Genomic DNA, 19,882 nt, shown 5'->3' on the forward strand with positions numbered 1-19,882 from the left:
GATCCAAATCGCTTCTAATACTTCAGTGGCACTTGTCTGAAGGGATGACTTAATCCAGTGGGAGACTGAAGTTTTAAAATTAATCCAGATGAATTACCCAGGTGGAAAAAACATCAGATTTAACACAATACTCCCCGTCTCCCTTCTCTCTGAAAACCTCAACAGCTGCCCAGTGCTTCACAAAATAAAAAATACCCTTTGGGCTGAGAACAAGGGGAAACATCATACCCCCAAGGGTTTTTTCTCCCACCCAGCAAGTTTCAAGTGCCTGAAAATGGTCACGTATAGGGAGAGCGCTACCCTCACCATTACAGTAGCTTTGATGGAGCCCCGTCCTGCACAGTGGAGCTGGCTGGAGAATGACAGTTGTTTCACAACAACTTGTGAAGTTTTGACTTTTCTTTTTGTTCCACACAGCGCAAAACATTTTGGCTTCATGTGTTGACAAAAAAAAAAACAAACAAAAAACAACACCACACACACACACAAAACATTTAGCTGAAAATGCTTTAACTAGCTCTACTATATGGGTGAAAATCACCTTCTGTGCATTAGTACCAGAGAGCATTCAAAGTTTATTTAGTGCCATTTGTTCTTAATCTCCTCTACAATCCTACTTCTTTGCCAGGAGAACCATTTTACGTATTTCAAAATCAGAAATGGGTTTATGTTGCTATTTAATCTATGCTATAAACAGAAGTTCTCTTACCAATTCTTGGTATTAAAAAAAACCCTCATTCTATTATGAGCAAAGCTCATATGGGGACTGGCTGCTGCAATTGGAATTATGTCTTCAGGAGGTTATCTTTGCTCAATAGATTTGAAAGTGAAAACTTCAGGCTTCCATCAGCTTTGCCTTATCAAAGTACCCCCTCTATTTTCAATCCAAAATCATGCTATTCAATTTGACATTTGCCCTGTATATTTTCACCAACCTTACGATAGTAGCTTTCTGTTCAATTGAGACACACAAGGACTGCATAAAGAACAGGCATGTCATGTGATGGTGTCTATCCTCCAGGCATGGGAATTTTTAGCAAGCGGAGCACAGCTCTGCAGCTTCTGCTGGAATTTAAATAAATTTTAGAGGTATTTTTCCCTCCCTCTCCACTCCAAAACAATTTCTTCTAATTCTAGATGAAAATTTTCAAAAACACAACAAACTAGTTCTGCTCCAGAGGACTCCTGACAAGCACTAGGTATGGATACGAGTCTTGGTAGCTTCAGCATGGGTCTGAATCCACAGGTCAGGTATCATTTAGGGAAATGTATTGGAAAATGGAATCTAGCTTCAAGCAATTTATAACCATTTTTATTTTTCCTCCCAAACCATATTTGCATTGACAACCCCATCCCCCCAAACATTTAGGGAATGAAAAGAGGATAGGGTGGATGGGATTTCTTTAGACAATCCCATGTCAGCAGTTATGGAGGGACCAGCATGCCAGTTGCAGGATGCTAGATATTGTAATGACCATCCCAGGAGCCTCACTGTCCAATAACTATTTCGGAACTCAAGTCAGTCAACAAGCTGTGACCAAGATTAAATGCCAGTGTGTACCAAGGATTTTTCTACCCCTCAAGGGAGCATATTCTTTTCACAGAGCAGAACAAAATTTGAAGATACAGGAGTGTGAGCTGCCTAAGAAGCCTATGCCGAGGCAAACTGCGTAAAGAGATACATTCTCTGACCGAGGACTGGGAACTGGGTGCCCCATAATAGCCTTGGTTACATGCACTCAATTCCTGTTGAAGTCAAGGGAAGTTTTGCTCCAAAGTTAAGGGCTGATTGTAGTTCGGCAGCTACAAAAAGTTACCATCTCTTGGACAGCGACGAAAACACAGGGAGATTTGCAAGTGTTTATTTGGCAGAGACAATAAAGGCTGGACATTCCTATTCATATTTTTTAAAAAAGCTCCTTCTTCCTTAAATGCTGTCTAAAGCCTTGGCCTTCACCTGTCGTACGGTGAACTAAAATATTTAACTGGAATAAAGTCAAGGCAATTCTAGTTGCCTTAAAAAAAAAAAAGTCCTGGAGGCTATTTAACACAACCATGGCCCAGAAACTATGGTGTCTGAAACTGAAGTTGTAGGATAGGTAATTTTCTACCTGCTTATAAAAACCTGGCCACTGCCTGTCTTGTGGAATCAACAGCTCTCTCTTCTCAGTATTACATTTCCTTAACAGTTTCCTAAGGAATTGCAAACCTTTCACTGTCCCCCATTTCAATTAAAATAGCTGCCTGAGATTAAGTGGCAACTGGATTGAGCTCAGCAGCAATCCTGCCTGTCATTTGGTATTTTACTGCAGTTCTTAAACCCAGAACATGGAAGCAAGCCGTTAGCTAGGCATTACTTTAGCGGTCCCTACCCAAGTCAGTTTGTAGGCAAGGATTGGCAGGGCTTCTCCCCAGTTTACCAAGCATACATTGTCAGACCCAGTCTCCTTTAAATAGGTTTATTGTCCAAACATAAGCCAAATAAACAGAAAATAGTCCTTCTGCTCACCCTTTATCCTAGCCTCTTCTCCCAGAGGTCTCTGGTAATTCTGCTTCTTGCAGCTTTCCAGCTCCCTGCTCAGCCAGTCCTCATTCAGCCAGCTCCAGCTGCTCTTCTGGAACAACTCCACTACAGGAGTTAGCTCCACTCTCCTGTGGTGCCAGGTACAGCCTGTCCCAATCATTATGCCTCTGACAGGCTGTTACAGCCCCAGGTGTAGCCCTGCCTCCTTTAATTGGCTCAACTGGGTCCACCTGCTCTGATACAGGGGCACTGGTCCTGCACTGCTTACAGAGACCAGCTATGGCAGTAGGGTGATAGATTACAGCTATGAACAGGGACTCTTGCTTTTTCCTGAGAGTCTGGCTGGAATTCTGCATTTGCATTGTTCCAAAAGCAGATTACCCACCAGTCAAAAAGGGCTTTTAATTTAGCAAATTTTAATTTTAATTTAGCAAACTTGAGGCAAAAGTTCTACATAATTTTTTCTTCAAAATACCTGGAAATCGTCTCAGAGTATAGCACTCCTCCTGTGGAACACAACCAGGTGCCTCCATTTTATTTTTTCTGGAATTTAGAGATTTTGGAAAACAACTAGCTTTCCCCCTCGTTTTCCTCCTACCAAGAAGGAACTTAGCCCCTCCCTGAGCAAGTATTTCCAAGTGGATTAATTTGTATATACCTCAAGCCCACAAAGCCAGGAGGGCTTGCAGCTCCCCAAGCTGTCAGAAGTCATTCTTCTAAAGCTACAGAAACCTCCTGTGCAGAACATAGAGCAGCTTTGTAAGTCTGCAAGGCTGTACTCAGAGATGTTTGCACACATTCACACAGTGCTACAGATCAGATGTTAACCCCCTGGCAGATTTCCCCACGCTGCACATTAATCCAAACTTTGTACTTCTAGTGAAGGCACAATCATAATAAAATGAAAGCTGTGTCTTTTAAACAAAAACAGATTACATCAGAATTCAGGAGTTATGAATATTCACCAATCCAACCACCGGGTGATAGATTTCCTAGACTACACGGGGAGCCAAATTTATCTCTAGGAGATTCCACTGAACACAATAGTTACATCAAAGATGAGTTAGGCCAAGGCCTTTTATTACTTAATTACAAATATGACACTTTTGGGACTTGCTGGCAAACTAGCAGTGCATATCCTGGCAATTATTTCATCCGAATATGCTAAAACTAAACCCTGGACTTATTTTACTTGCTACTCAGATATGGACATTTACAGGATAAATTTATTCAGAGTGCTCATAATAAAATCCACTTATAACTGGTAAATACAATCTCACCACATTTAAACATGATATGCTGGAATTCAGAATTAGCAAAACGTTACTAGTAAACATTACCATGAGTTTCTGGGTAATTCCTACAGTTTTCAAGCACTCCTCCCCACATACACACCCACAGTTCCTGTGCTGTAACTTCCTACCAGCATTGCATGTTTATGCTTTTGCCTTTATTAACTAATACCTTGATTTATTCTCTAAGACAAGTCATGCTACACTATAATGGGACCTTTCTGGCCTTAAAAATCTATGACTAACTACACCAAATATCTGATGGTTTATTTTTATATATTACACAAATATAAGAAAATGAAATGACTTTAAATATATTTTATTGTTCCATGATTCTTAATAAAAACACCTTCAAAACATTCTGTACATTTCAAACTGCTTAGAACTGCATACCCATTATATAAATGTAATCGTGTATGGATGCCATGATGTCTCTGTACAAAGATGTACAATATGTACAGTAACATTAAGTGCAAGCTGTGCAAAGCCAAGTAAAGGTTACTGATTCATGCCACTGGTTAGGGGGAAAAAAAAAATCTATGCAGAACTAAAGCTTCAATCCGTTTCCTGTGTGCAAATGATTAATTTATAAACAAATAAATGCATATTGTATATCATTTAGAAAGGAGTGATTTGACTTAAATTCTCAGTTCAGCAAGAGCAACATGCAGCTGACTGGATAGATATAGTACTGTTCTCTTGAATTTTTTTTTTCATTGTGTCGTTATACTAGGCTGAAAGGTCATCTCAGGATTCAGCTGCTACTTTTGGTAGAACTGAAGCAACATCAGGAGATCGAAATTTTGGAAGATAAAGCCCAAACTTGTTTTCTATGCCAGCAAATGTAGCTGTAGCAAGTCTGTATCCACCTATGTGGTCAGGATTAACAGGAGGCAGGTCTGAGATTCGAGATTTGGGGGTTGGTTCTGATCCGGAGGGTTTGCTGTTTGAGGAGAAAAAAAGAAAAGATTATTTATTTAAAATGTTTCTCCGCAGAATCTATAGTAAGCCAATACTAAAAATGATCATCTGTCTACAACATATAAATCAACATAATTAGAAGTTAATTATTCTGATTAGTTTTTAAAATAAAGGAAGCTTGCTTTAAAGGCCACTATCAAGTAGTTCAGGCTAAAATTTAGTTTCTGGATATTTTAAAATAGAAATATTTTCATGAAAAAAACATTTTAAATGATTTTAATTAAAACAGTTTGAGGGGGATTTAATTATCATCTTGCAGTGTAGGAAACCCAAATACAGAAGGTTTGTGCAGTGTATTAAAAAAAGTGAAACTGACATACTTCCTGTTGCTTAGACAGTGAAATAGTATACAAATCAAGGCAATTTGATTTGTTTAAGCTCTTTCAGTTTTAATACCCAAAGATGTTAATAGTAATATCACTGTTTGGGGGATTTTTTGTGCAGGGCACACTTAAAACAAAATTCTGGCACTTTGATTTACAGCTAATCAATATCATTAAGTTTAACTACATCTGTTTCAACATATTCTTTCCATTTAGTTATCTGAAGGCTCTATATGAATTCAAACTTAGCAGACCCGATTTGCATGTTAGTGAGCAAATGTTTGCACTTACATTCCTCCAAAATCAACACAGAACCATCGCTGCAGAAGTTCATAGGTCACTAACGTAACACCAAACTGAGGTGAAGATCTGAACACTCGAGCTGTTGAATATTACAAATAATACTGTAATACAGCAACGTTAGATCAAGAAAGATGGTCTGAGAATTTCAAATGAACCTGTGAACTACAATACTAAGGCCCAATCCTGCAAACTTTACTGCTGGGAGCAATCCTGAGTAAAACAACACTGAAAAAATTTGCAGGATTGTGGTCTGACTTAAAATATAAAGAAAATTCCCTACCCATAGCTCCCTTCCAAAAAGCCGAAGGGCCTTCTTCTCTAAGTATCTTTCTAAAACAGTCAATAACTCCACTGTATGTTGTCTGACCAGCGCGAGCTGCCACTTGCAGTCTTGTCTTGATGACATCAGCAGGGGTTACCAAGGAAGCAGCAGGCACACCTTTTAGAAGAAAACAGCATTTAATTCACACAAAGTATCTTGTAAAAGATAGAAATATTTCTCATGTCAAAGAAAATACCTGCAAATGTCAATCTTTTTATGAAATCAAAGCTTATTAAAAATGTAAACCCACACACCCTGGTACTAACATAAAGTATTCAAAATTGACTTTTACTGCAGCTAGCATAGCACAATCCTTCTAAATGTCTCTTCAAAATCACGAAGTTAATTTTAATACAGATGCTAAAGAAAAACACTATGAAAATACAGCCAAGAGAACTGCAAAAATTATGCAACGATATTAACAGAACAATTCTCTCAAGAGCTCCCCTTTGAGTTCTATTATCAGTCATTTCAAATATCTTTTATTTTACCTTTTTTAAAGAGAGACGCAAATATTTCCAAGTATAAATAGTTAAAACTCACTCTCTCTCTTTTTCAATATAAAGGATTAAATATTCCTGACACAAATTAGTGGTGCTCTCAGCTGATTCTAGGAGCTCTGTCAGCCTTACTGTGCTTTGTGAATATTAATAGTTCTACTCACCTATTGTATGTACCAAGTACTTTGTAACAGTATAGCTGATTAACTGCTCTGCAAAAACCTCTCAAGTACTAACATTCCAATCCTTCACAGATCCATTTGTTTAAAGGTGTAAATATGCAAAGTGATCATTTAGAGGCCTTCTATTCTACAGTGTGAGATTTCTATGGTGCTCTTTGGCCAGTTCATTAGCAGAACACAAGACTACTTAAAAAGTAAACTATAAAGAAAGGTTGACAATAAAGGCATTTTGGGCACACACACTATGGTAACAGCCATCAATGATGGTACAGTAACAGTACCTCACCCCAAGCACCAGCACTGGTTTCTTATTCAAATGAAAGGGGAACTGTGCAGGTAAAGTACTATGCTGTTAGAATATTTATAAAATTTAGATGTAAAAATCCAACTCTCATTTTTAGTATAATGAATACTGACTCATCTCAATCACTTAACCAAAACCAAGAATTCCCTTCCAACTTGGAACTTGAATGTTCACTTTCAGTCTTGGTTGAATTGTTACTGTTGATTTCAATACAATTAAAAAAACAGCCTAACAGTTGTCTACATAGCACTTAAGGGAGATTTATAAAGTTGACAGGTCAGAAATTTAACGAAAACATCCCAAAACATCCTGCTGATCAATTCAGGAGGTTTTATCTTGGAACAGGAGCAGCAAAGCCAGTCTATTTGCTAAAGCTAACTATGCACTATTACAACCCTATAAACTTTTTTTGAAGCCACATGTGTACACACAATGTTCTCAGTTATGCTTATCTGATCCACTCCCATTAAACAGTAACATGAATTTGAAGCTCAGAAAGAAGGATTCTTGTAGGCTAAATTTTATATCTCAAACAAGATTTATAGCCATTTCTACTGAGTGCATCGCATCAATATCCAAGTGTCTGATAAACATTAATGAATTAAGCTGTGGTTAAAAAACACAAATGGCAAGTCTTATTATAGGATACTAGCCCCCACAGTGTATTTTTCAGTAGTTCTATGAATAAAATGGAACAGATTTTCTTCCCATTTCTGGTCCCTTTGTGCCATTCAAGAGCAAAAGGGCCCAGAAAACTGTCACATCTCCCCAGCCATGGGGGCATACCCAATTGGGAAAGAGCGGGCATAACTAGGTCCTACGCCAACTCCAGTTTAGGTGGCAGGCTGGAGCACACAGAGCTCTAGTGATCCCTGGATAGCTCCAAGGATGGTCTAATAAACTACACATAGGCCAGCACCAAATGGGCCCAGGATCAAGGAACTGCAAAAACCTCCTCTGCATTCCACCCCACTTGTGTTACACCCAGCAGATACTGGGTGCAAAAGAGAATTTGTCCACCAGGATGTCTACCATTAATTTGTCTAGCAGTGCATTTTTAGCTTATTCACCACCATCACATCTGGGCCTAATTTTATTAGCCTACTGACTGAGATAAGAGGCCATTATTACCAACAAACCAGTTACACATTCTGTTCATACCAAGTGCAGCCAATGATTTTAGTTTATTGTTTATTCATTGGGTAATGTTATGATTTACTAACATGTTATTTTACATATAATCATCGTATGCGAAATAGAGTTAAATTGTAGGATTATAGAAATATAAGATTGATCAGTAGTTAGAAGGGGTAATTATGTATTAGATATCTAAGTAAGTAGGATTGTAAGACAAGGCTTACAGGCTGAGGCCTGTAAGATTTTAGCTTAGCCATACTAGGCCATAGGCTTAAGAAAAGCTTGACAAAAGTAAGGGACCAAAGAATGACCCTATGCCACAACATTACCAGAAAAGATGCACCAATGGGTGATATTGCAAAAAAAATTAACAGTAAGAGTCATTTTTCGCTACAAGATGCTCAGTAGTCACATTTTTCTAACATTTTTCTAACCCTCACCACAGGGTGCACTATATGCATAAATACTAATGAGGTATAGTCAGAATCACATTATAAAGAGAGGGTACCCAGATTAGGAAAATTGAGCTCCCTATGGGAAACTCCAGCAGGAACCATTCCTTTACTTATTATCAATCCATGAGAGACCCACCAGACCCTAACACTATCTAGGAGGATGTGAGTATAACTATATAAGTAACGTGTGCATAGGTCTGTATAGAATTTCTATATGCTTAGGTAATCATAACTTTGATTGTAACTTTAGTAAAACTTGTCAAACAGACTAGACATTATACTTATAAATGTATGTGAGGTCTCTACTCTAGGCCTTTGTGTGTTCCTAGAGACTCTAAATCTGAAGCAAGTAGCAGAGGTGACTTTCACTCCATTAAGCCTGAAACTGTAGCCACCAGAGCCGAACCCATGGTGGTGTAATACCACATTACAAAATTCACTTTAAATAAAATAAAAGCCTACAGAAGTCATTTCTAAACACTAACTTCATGTAAGTGGGGTGAGTTTGTCCCACTATCATTAGAAGGGAAATCTTGATTAGAAATTCTTTAAAAAAAGATGAAGAGTATGTTATTTCCACTCCTGTCCTGCTATTGAACAGTAAAGGCACCTTCAAATCCTTGTTTTGGCATTTACCTTTGAACTGAAAGTTTCTTCCCCAGTTGTTTAGGAGCCCTAAGCTAGATGAATCATTTTCTTTCTAATTCTTCTCAGTATATGTTCATCAAAGATTCAAATTAGCCTTCAAGTCAGAGAGCCTGGTAACAACTAAAACCCCATTGAGACAGACAGATCAAATTTGGCTACAAGTTGCTGAGCTGCATTAAGCTGTTTATCCACATTATGCAAATGTAATTAGCTCTCATCAAAATTACACTACCTCCCACCAAGGATAAAAGTGATCAAATTTAGATTAAATCAGATACAATGGCATACTAGCTTTCATTTATATGGGACTGATGAACGAATATTAAATATTATCTATTAAGGGGGAAAAGGTTATTTCTAGAAAACATATTGAGAAGTTACCTGCAATGGCACCAGCTGTAAGGAGATTAAGCCCTCCCACATGGCCATTTTCATCAGCAAGCATCAGTTTACTGTGAGCATAAACAGGAAAATAGATTGCAGAAAAGGGAATGTCTCGGAGGAAACACGCTTTGGCACCCTGTCACACAAAAAGGAAACATAATATACACACGTTATATAAATAGGATTAGACTTAAAGGCTGGCAAGAAGCCCCAGGCCACCGGGTATAGACTGAGCCAAGGCTCTTGAGGGGATCTACCAGGTAACCAGTAAATGTAATATGTCTTAAGGAATGTAGTATGGAGATTTGAACATCAAAAGAAGCACAGTTAGTCATTCGATGGTCAGCTCTCAGCTTCAGCGATGGTTTCTAACTTTAGCAAAAGAGTGACACTTGACAATTAAGGGCCTGCCATCAAACCTTAGAAAGATGATTTTTCGTACAGAAATGTACACGACAATTTAACCTACAAAAAACCTTCTCTTAGCTGATCCTGCTGGCCTGGTGACAGGGAATGTACTGCCACACAAGAGAGTCAACTGGGGCCCTTGCTTGCCACTTGCTCCACAGGAAGCTGAGAGCATCTCCACTGACCCTCTCCGGCTGCCAGAAAAAACTGCACTGCAGGGCTAGCACAGTTTGTTCTCTTTCCCTATGGGAAAGTTACCACAACATGGAAACACTAAAGCATGGGAAAGTAATACAGAGACAAAGGATGGGGAACTTGAATGACTCCCTTGCTGGGAAAAAAAGGTAATTCTTGGTTAAAACAAAAGCAGACTGTGAAGAACTTCAAAAAGATCTCACAAAACTAAGTGATTGGGCAAAAAAATGGCAAATGAAATTTAATGTGGATAAATGTAAAGTAATGCACATTGAAAAAAATAACCCCAACTATACATACAATACGATGGGGGCTAATTTAGCTATAACTAATCAGGAGAAAGATCTTGGCGTCATCGTGGATTGTTCTCTGAAGACGTCCACACAGTGTGCAACAGCAGTCAAAAAAGCAAACTGGATGTTAGGAATCATTAAAAAAGGGATAGAGAATAAGACGGAGAATATCTTATTGCCCTTATAGAAATCCATGGTACGCCCACATCTTGAATACTGCGTATAGATGTGGTCCCCTCATCTCAAAAAAAGAAATGTGGGCATTAGAAAAGGTTCAGAAAAGGGCAACTGAAATGATTAGGGGTTTGGAACAGGTCCCATATGAGGAGAGATTAAAGAGGCTAGGACTTTTCAGCTTGGAAAAGAGGAGACTAAGGGGGAATATGATAGAGCTATATAAAATCATGAGTGGTGTGGAGAAAGTGAATAAGGAAAAGATATTTACTTATTCCCATAATATAAGAACTAGGGGCCACCAAATGAAATTATTGGGTAGCAGGTTTAAAACAAATAAAAGGAAGTTCTTCTTCACTCAGCACATAGTCAACCTGTGGAACTCCTTGCCTGAGGAGGTTGTGAAGGCTAGGACTATAACAGGGTTTAAAAGAGAACTGGATAAATTCCTGGAGGTTAAGTCCATTAATGGCTATTAGCCAGGATGGGCAGGGATGGTGTCCCTAGCCTCTGTTTGTCAGAGGGTGGAGATGGATGGCAGGAGAGAGATCACTTGATCATTACCTGTTAGGTTCACTCCCTCTGGGGCACCTGGCATTGGCGACTGTCGGAAGACAGGATACTGGGTTGGATGGACCTTTGGTCTGACCCAGTAAGGCCATTCTTATGTTCTTATGAACTTGGCATACAAAGCCTAAAAGCAAACTAAAGAGAGTCCCTCTAGATCTTGACACATGCTACAATATCTGTGAAGGGGCTGTTAAAATATGTTATGTCAAGAATCCTGATTAAAATGACTCCCCAATTATTCATCTGATATTGGGTGAATTACTTCCTGCTGCAAAGAGCTCATCCTGAGGGTGAGCCATGGAGGCTTCAAAACTATCTCCTCCACCCACCACTTCAGTCCACTCTGTGCCAGAATAGTGGCCATTGACTCTCTGAGTTCCCTACATAAGAGGCTCTGGGCCATGGGCCACATAAGAGTGATGCCAGGGCCTTAGGAGGTCACACATTTCTAAAAGTTCCCCTCCACGCTGACCTATTTGGAGCAGACAGACAGAGTGCTCTCCGCAGGGGATCTGTGGGGCTTAAGTGGTATGTATGGTCTTGTGGAGACACACTCTATGCTTGGATGAATTTCACTCACCGTTATTACATGTTTTAAAACCAGTCCCCTTTTGGTATTTACTCCACTGAGCTTTGTATTCTTTTTTTCTTTAACTTAATTATCCTAAACTTCCTTGAGATGACTGTTCAATTTTAAAGAAAGATAAAATTTGTAATAAAACCATCTTTCTAGTCACCAGACACAAAAATTATTACTGCACTAAAATTTTGTCCTATGTACCAAAACATCGATACTATTTAGGGAAACATTATAGCTGTGTGAATCTAACCTAGTGAATTCAGAATAAAAGCTGCAGCTATGGACGTAAATTTACACATTTTTACAGTGCTACATAGCTCCATAAATAAATCAGCTAAACCAATATTATGGAAGTGCACAGCTGCCTATAGCTGTTGAATTTACGTATTACTCCTTGCACTGGCACAGGATACAGAAAGAAATACTCTTCCTTGTTTAAGAAAACTAATCGCTTCTGCACCATTACATCTGATCTGTAATGATGGTAGTAAGTATACCTGCAGGGAAGGAATCTGTTGACTGGCATTCTGGTAAAGTACAGTACAGTACAGGCTTTTTTTTTTTAAATGGAATTCATTATTGACAAATCCCACCACTTAACTTCTTAAAGATCTGAATCCTACTAAATTCTACTACTGTTTCACTGCTGCCAAATTATTAAGACAAAAAGAAGATGCTGCTGTGAGGATAACAATAGAGATAACTGAGATTCAAAATAAATGTAAGACAATTTAGGCTCCTAAACAAACACAAAAGAAAAGCTAAAGAAACTTTTCACAAAAGCCTCCAAATGAAATGATCCATGCCAGAAGCCAGCAGGTCTGCAGTACAGGACTCCCTGCAACCTGATATAAAAGCCCAAAGGATACAACAGGAGAGTATTTTTATGTTTCCCTCTTTCACTAATATGAGTATAAGGGCAAGTCTACGCTACAAAATTAAAAAGAAAAGGAGGACTTGTGGCACCTTAGAGACTAACCAATTTATTTGAGCATTAGCTTTTGTGAGCTACAGCTCACGAAAGCTTATGCTCAAATAAATTGGTTAGTCTCTAAGGTGCCACAAGTCCTCCTTTTCTTTTTGCGGATACAGACTAATACGGCTGCTACCCTGAACACTACAAAATTAAGTTGACCTAAGAGTATGGCCACACTGGAAACTTCAAAGCACTCCCGTGGCAGCGCTTTGAAGTGCAAGTTTGGTCGCGCGCGAGCGCTGGGAGAGAGCTCTCCCAGCGCTCCTGGTAATCCACCTCCACGAAGGGATTAGCTCCGAGCACTGGGAGCGCGGCTCCCAGCGCTTGGAGCCTGTTTACACTAGTGCTTTAAAGCACTCTGACTTCTACGCTCAGGGAGGTGATTTTTCACACCCCTGAGCCAACAAGTTAGAGCGCTATAAAATGTAAGTGTAGCCAAGCCCTAAGTTATGTTGACATACAGCCACTGCAGTAAATAAACTGCTTTTGCATGTCAACCCTACAATCCTTGTGTTGGTAGTGCGCATCCTCACCAGGAGCGGTGGAATCAATTTAACTGTCAGGGTGGGGCACTGTGGGATGGCTCCTGAAAGGCAGCAACAGTTAATGCAACAACACACTGTGTCGACCTAATTACATTGACTTAAGTACTACACCTCTCATGGAGGTGGAGTTATTAAGTTGGTGTAGTGGGGAAGTTACATCAGTGGCAGCTTCATTTTACTGTAGACACTTACAGATTTAAGTCGATGTAAGCTGTCCTACATTAAACTAACTCTAATGTAGACCAGGGCTAAATGTGTTCGCGCCCCCCCCCCACTTTTCTACCATGTGGCTGCCCTGCAGGAAGAGATTATTTTTAAATTTGAAAAGATTTTTGTTTTTCAGCAATGTTTTTGTTTTAAAAGTTCTTTTAAATTTAGCATAAAATGGTTTAAAAGTGGTGTGCCAGGAATGCCCAAATACATACCTTATAAAGACCAAAAATTCCCAGTTCTTTTAGAACAGTAAGGGCACTGACTCTGGGTCCTGTAGCGATTTCTCCTGCTACCTGCAACCGAATCTTGACAATCTCTAGTGGATTAGTGAAGATGACCTGCGAACCTCCTGCCTGCAAGACCAGAGAAAATGAGTTACAGTGAATTCTATCATTATATCACACCAGTAAGAGTCCACTCCTGCAAGGTGCTGAGCACCTTTGGCTCCCACTGAGGGAAAACAGAGCCCTATTACATTACGTATCTGCAATATGGAACACACTCAGTAAAATCCCTGTTCTGAAGTCTCCCGTTCTTCTGCATAAAAGCATGTGCGTTTTAAAGTAAATTGAAACAGAAACAAAGGCAGACTGCCATGGTTCTGTATGTATTTGTGATTTCTATTACAGCAATTCATTCCATTTTTCTTCTCCCTCTGACATCCATATTTCTAAACAGCCACATTACTGCCTAGAAGTTTATCAACTTTCATCCATATTAGATATCAGGTTAAGTTAATCATAATGCTCTGCAGTCCAAGGCTCAGGAAAACAGGAACAAAAGAAAACTGCTCTCATTCACAGACTAAAGTAGAGTATATAGCAAGTACAGTTTTGCCACAGAGATGAAGAATAAATATTAAAAAGGGAAATTTAATTGATCAATATTAGAGGAATATGTATGAAGTTTACAATATGCAGTGACAGCTCAGAAAAATGGATATTTTAGTTGCCATAACTCTACAAAACTGAAAGTTATGAAATTTTGTACAGTTGTATTTGATATGCAGTAGAATAGTTGGGTTCAATAAATGAAAACCAGCCAATGTGGTGAGGTGTTATTTGTAGTTAGTGCTGCTACCTGCGGGAAGTAAGCTGACTGAAATTTATATTTGAGGTTGTAATTTTAAATAATCAGCAGAGTGGTCATATTTTTTGTGTGGAGCTTTTAATTGTTCTATCTGGAAAATTAAATAAATAAATCTAAACAATAGACATACCAACATTTCCAAATTTGTTACAAAGGAAAATAGATAGCTAGATACAGACTGGCATCCATTTCTCTGACCTGAGCATGACACAGATTTAATAGCTGGCAAATTGTTTTTACTTTATTAGCAAAGCAGAAGCACCATATCTTGCTCGTTTCTCCCATCTAATATTGCTGCATGAACTGTTCTACAGATTCTGCATTTTAGCCTAAGACTTTCACAGAGCTGCATCTCAAATTTTAGAGAGATTCAACATGACAGTTTATTCAAGAAACATGTAAATGTACTTGCAAGTAGCATGTTTAGACTTCTCTTTGGTATGCTGTAGGTACCACCCTTCCCTTCTGGCAAAGTGCATGGTGCCTCACAAAACGGATAATTTGTCTTTACTGCCGACCCCAATGTTCCTTTCTCTCCTCTCCCCCTCTTTAATTTTTTAATTAAAACCATTTACAAATTCTATTTAAAACATGTGGCACTGAACATGCCCAGCCTTATATTAATTAGCATTTTCCTCTCATTTTAAAAACTCTGAATCCCTTCCTCATACCCTTTTACATTCACTTCAACCTGTCAAAAACATCACCTAAGGAAAGGGAGACTACCCCAAACAGCTTTCTTTTTTATCATCCAGGAATTCAACTCGCACTTTGTGAGCACAGTGGAAAAATGCAGGAACTTGCTTCTTCGGACAGCTATCCTATCTCCTACGAAGCACCCAAACCCAGGCTTTGAGCATCTACTAATGATTTAAAATTACTAAACTAAATATGCAGTTCAACCAACTCACCCCTCCTGCCAAGCAGTAGCTCATAACCAAATCTCGACATATCCAGAATTGAAATCTGTGTTGGGGTTTGCCAGGGCTCAGCCTCTTCTGTCATGTGTAGTCATGCTGGCAGGGATGGAGCAGCATACTCTACAAAATATCATCTTCTGTGCAACATGACCTCGCATGCACTGTCTGTGCAAGGTCAGGCCAGCCGAGGGGAGCAGCACGCAAAATGGCGTCCTCTGTACAGCACCCTCTATTTGAGCCCCAACATCATTTCTTTACAAATTAAGAACTAGACACACCCATATATTGGCCTATATGTCAATCTCCCTACCTCTCTTCAAAGGCAGATGTAATTAAAAGGCCATGCAACATGGAGTGAAAGTTGGCAAATCTGGGCTACTTCAAATCAGGGGCAGGACAACACTGCAGAGCCCCAGTTTATCTCTCACCCCTTCTATTATTTGGAGAGGGAATCAAACATCAACTCTCCACTGATCACAACTGCAGACTGCACCGACTGTAAATTATTTCTCTACTGATCAAAGTTTGCAATAAAGGAGAATGACAACCCTGACAATTAAATGGTCATTATGCTTTGAGTCAAAACCCCTGAACCCAAATAAGGGCAGTTCACATTTATCTTAATGGCATAGTTTCCCATTTGTCATCATCATACTGGTTTACCTCTGGATAACTTTTTGAAGGATCTCTCTCAAACAGAGGAGTTAGGTCTTCAATTTTTCTTTTTCTGGAACACTTGATGCAGCCATCAGGGAAAGTGCCAACTTGCTGAGCCCCTACAGGCCAGCTCAATTTGACCCCAGCTCCTCTGTGATGAACTATATACAGTAAGTTGTCTCAGTGCAATAATGCCACTAGTGTCCAACGCCATTTTTCAGACCTAGTTTCCTTCCTTCCAGTCTCTCTCCCCCTCACACGCACTTAAAACAATAAAACAACAATGGATGATGCCCTGCAGAAGAAACATTTCAGAGTTTCAATCTAAACAAATTTTATAAAATTACCAGCCGGCAAATTTTGTTAAATAATCACCTAATTCATTTTTCTTCATGTTGTATTAAACATCAAACCAATTTGAAAACTTTATGATTTTCCTACATTCATTTATTTCAATAATTGTGGTAGCAATAATCTTAGGCAGAATGCTTGTATTATAATGCAATATACCACAAAAACAATCCTCAAAGAAACCACAAATTTAGATGCTGAAACCAGAAATTCAGTTCTGCTAGACAATAATTTGTTAACTGCTCATTAAATGTACATACTGTGTATACATGTATGAAATTCTGGTTTTTATTTTTAATCAGCTATAAATTAGAATGTCCTGCAGGGCAGGCAAAATAACTGTCCCTCATTGCCTAACACACGGCAGAGAAACACAAACAGACCAATTCATAAACATTTCTATTTTCTACAAAAAATCCAATCTTCCTGTAATTAACATTCTCTTTTTCTATCTGCAAAAGTGGCTGGGTCTCTGTTAAATCCCAACAAAAGCCTGCTTCTGAAGGGGCAGAGTTGGACAAATAGGACTCTAATTCATACAAAACTCTTTAACCATTTTCTATTAAAAATGTGTGTTTTGATCAACAGATAGCTGCATAAAACACATCTACTAGGGGAGCCCTAACATGCGTGGGCTTGTGTGTCATCATTAAAGTAGTATTTTGAAAAGTGCATTAATCATACCAACCTCATTAACATTTGGCGCGCACAGTATTCAAGATACTGACGGACTCCAATAACAGACACACTTGTCACAAAGGTGACTTGAGAAGTTTCAGAATATTTTAAATATAATAATATAATAACTACAACCACAACTAAAACCCATTTTAAATGCTGCTCTTTAAGAATAAATTCTCTTGCCCAAACATTGATTTCTCAACACAGCTTTATTTTTCATTCAGTGTTATAGGTGTGCTTGGACCTCTGCAGGTCTCTAAGGTTATGTCTGCATTGCATGCTAGCTTAAATCTACATAAAATGGCTTAAAAAAAAAAGGCACAAAGATGCGGTGGCACGGGCTTCAGCATGGGCTGTACAAGCATGCTGGTGACCCTAGACACATACTCGCATTGTCAGTCTGTGCCATCTTGGCTTCACTACTATTTTTAGCAATAATAGCTAAATTATAGCTAGCGCACATTTGCCAGCTTGTGCTGCAATCACACCTCTTACTACAGTTTAGACATACCCCACAAGACACCACACTTTCCCAAAATGTTCTTACAATCCAAGACCTGATACTGCAAACACTTCGGTACATGAGTAACTTTACTCACGTGAGTAGTTGCACGGAATTCAATAGGACTATTTGCATGAGCAGGGTTTTGCCAGATTGGTTCCTTGAACATATCATTTATGAGTATGACAGAAGAAGGAGGGAAGGCAAAACAGAGGACATTTACGGAAAATGGGAAGCACAAGTTAACATTTTGGCAGTGTATGTATTGTAATTTTTTAATTTATTTTTATCAATGTATTGTTTGTTTTAAAGATTATGAAAAGAAGAGGATTTTGAGGAATAAGGAAGAGGGGAGACTAAATTGGATAGGATCAGGGAGGTAAAATGAGGCATAGGGAACAGTACTGAAGATAATGCAGAAGCAGAAAGATAGAAAGGAAGTGTTAATGGAAAGAAATTGGTGGAGTGCAGGCACTGCTTGTAAATCCTCAATATTTGTTTGCAAATTGGTTGTGCAAATATTCGTACTTCTTTTTTCCTTTTTCAAATAGTCCTATTTCTATTTATTTCTTTGTGTGTTTGTGACAGAGTGTGTGTGTGTATATATAAACAGACACACATATCTCAAAGGAAATTCAAGTACTAATATTCAAATTTATTTCTTTTTAAAATAGAATTGTCCTTTTGCACCTAAATTACAGACACGTTAAAAAAAAAGGTTGACAAATTTATTTCTGAATGGAGGTTATTCATACACATCAGAAACAACAATAATAAAAGCTTCTATTTAACCTTAATGTCACGTAAAATAAAAACTCCACAAGAAGCAAATGAAGGAACTACAATTGACAGCAAAGGTTATGAGAGAAAAGACGTAGTTTGAGATCCCACTGCAAACACCTCATGACATGCCAAAGCCTGAAGGAAATACACAAATGACCCTACAACATGAGACCTCTTGCCCTTTCCAATTCCACCCCAGAGGCATACGCTACAAAGTGGGAGATGTCTGCTCCAAGCCCTTGTTTACTTCCTCCTTGCAACTGCCACATCCTGGACCAAAACTATTTCCCCACTCAACCAACTAAAATAAGAATATGTTCTTTGATGTTTATGAAGTGGTCTGATTTAAAGAACTTGCACTCCACTCCCAAGTCAGAGCTTTCATTGTTCATACACCTACAGTAACCCTACTACAGTATTGCTAAATAATACACCCCCTCTCCATTTAAATACGTATGTTTAAGATTGTAACAGAAATCAAAGCAATTTCAAATCGTAGCTGACTTTGCCCTTAACTCTCCTTGTACTTTCAACAGGCAAAAACATACAACAGCACAAGTAAAGGTAAACAATCATCTCTAATTCTACACTTCCTGCATTTTTCCTCTTTGATAATTAAAAACAATTGTTTAAACTTTTTATAACTTCTTTAGTTTTTAAAAAAATATTTGACAAATGCCTACCTTGACAAGCTAGAAGGAAATGCATATAAGAAAACCATTAAAATGTAATAATTCTTTTTTTGAAATAAAATCCAAGGAGTGTTTCGAGACTAGACAATATCATATTTGTTTTTTAGTTAAAAACACACAAAATGGTTTAAAAAAAAGATTATTTTTAGGGTCATATTTGGCCTTTGGATGGATGCATGCATATGACAGCTACAGACATTAGTGGAAGCTCCACATCTGCCTGAAAGGAAGTATTTGGGCCTTGGGTTTCCTGCGACTCTTGCACCCCACATCCTCCTCCTCTTCCCTCCAGCAGAAATCAGAAATCTCCTCCAGTTGGGACTGGATGCATCCCTGTCCCAAGTTTTACTATTGCACTGTCTCCACACTGTTTAGGAGGTATTAACTTTTTCCTGTTTAATTTTAGAAGTCACAGAACATTGTTTCTGAAAGGCTGTGAAAGTCCTTTCAAAGCATTTATACAGCACAATAGGCGTGCATGTGGCTTTACAGACTTAACATGGACTCTCCTCCTGACTGATGAACTGATTGTTTCAGAGACAATATTTAACTATACAGGCTTATGGGGCTTTCTCACAGCATTCTCATCTGAATGCAAAACCCATGATGCTGAGTAGGAGGAAAGCTTGTAACTTATAGGTCTCCAGAAATTAATTAATTTTATTTATTTAATCCATTTATAAAGCAACTATCAGCAAAGTGTTCAAGAGTCATACAATAAAAAACAAATTACAATACTTAATAATAACCCACCAGCCCAAATACACAGCCTGAAAACACAAATAAGTCTGGCATGGGAGAGAATCCAACAGCCCCACTAACAACCCCCCACTCCCAATTAATAAAAATGGATTAATGGGCAGGGAGAGAAAGGTGGGTCCCCAAAATGGTCAACAGT

At 38.6% G+C, this 19,882-nt stretch overlaps 1 protein-coding gene across 5 annotated transcripts in view; it reads right to left on the minus strand.

Annotated features, from left to right (window-relative positions):
- Positions 1–4,119: 4,119 nt before the first annotated feature.
- The window catches only part of SLC25A12 (solute carrier family 25 member 12), a 68,289-nt gene continuing 52,526 nt past the window's right edge, over positions 4,120–19,882 (minus strand). For all 5 annotated transcript variants that reach the window (XM_048868549.2, XM_048868551.2, XM_048868552.2 and 2 more), the window contains 5 exons: positions 13,522–13,662; positions 9,353–9,491; positions 5,704–5,862; positions 5,412–5,502; positions 4,120–4,759 (listed from right to left, as the gene is read on the minus strand). In XM_048868549.2, the coding sequence (XP_048724506.2) occupies positions 4,564–4,759; positions 5,412–5,502; positions 5,704–5,862; positions 9,353–9,491; positions 13,522–13,662 (726 nt within the window). In that variant the 3' untranslated portion in view covers positions 4,120–4,563. The remainder of the gene's footprint in view (positions 4,760–5,411; positions 5,503–5,703; positions 5,863–9,352; positions 9,492–13,521; positions 13,663–19,882) is intronic.

Source organism: Caretta caretta, chromosome 11 (assembly GCF_965140235.1).
Source record: "Caretta caretta isolate rCarCar2 chromosome 11, rCarCar1.hap1, whole genome shotgun sequence".
In the NCBI taxonomy this organism is placed as follows: domain Eukaryota; kingdom Metazoa; phylum Chordata; order Testudines; family Cheloniidae; genus Caretta; species Caretta caretta.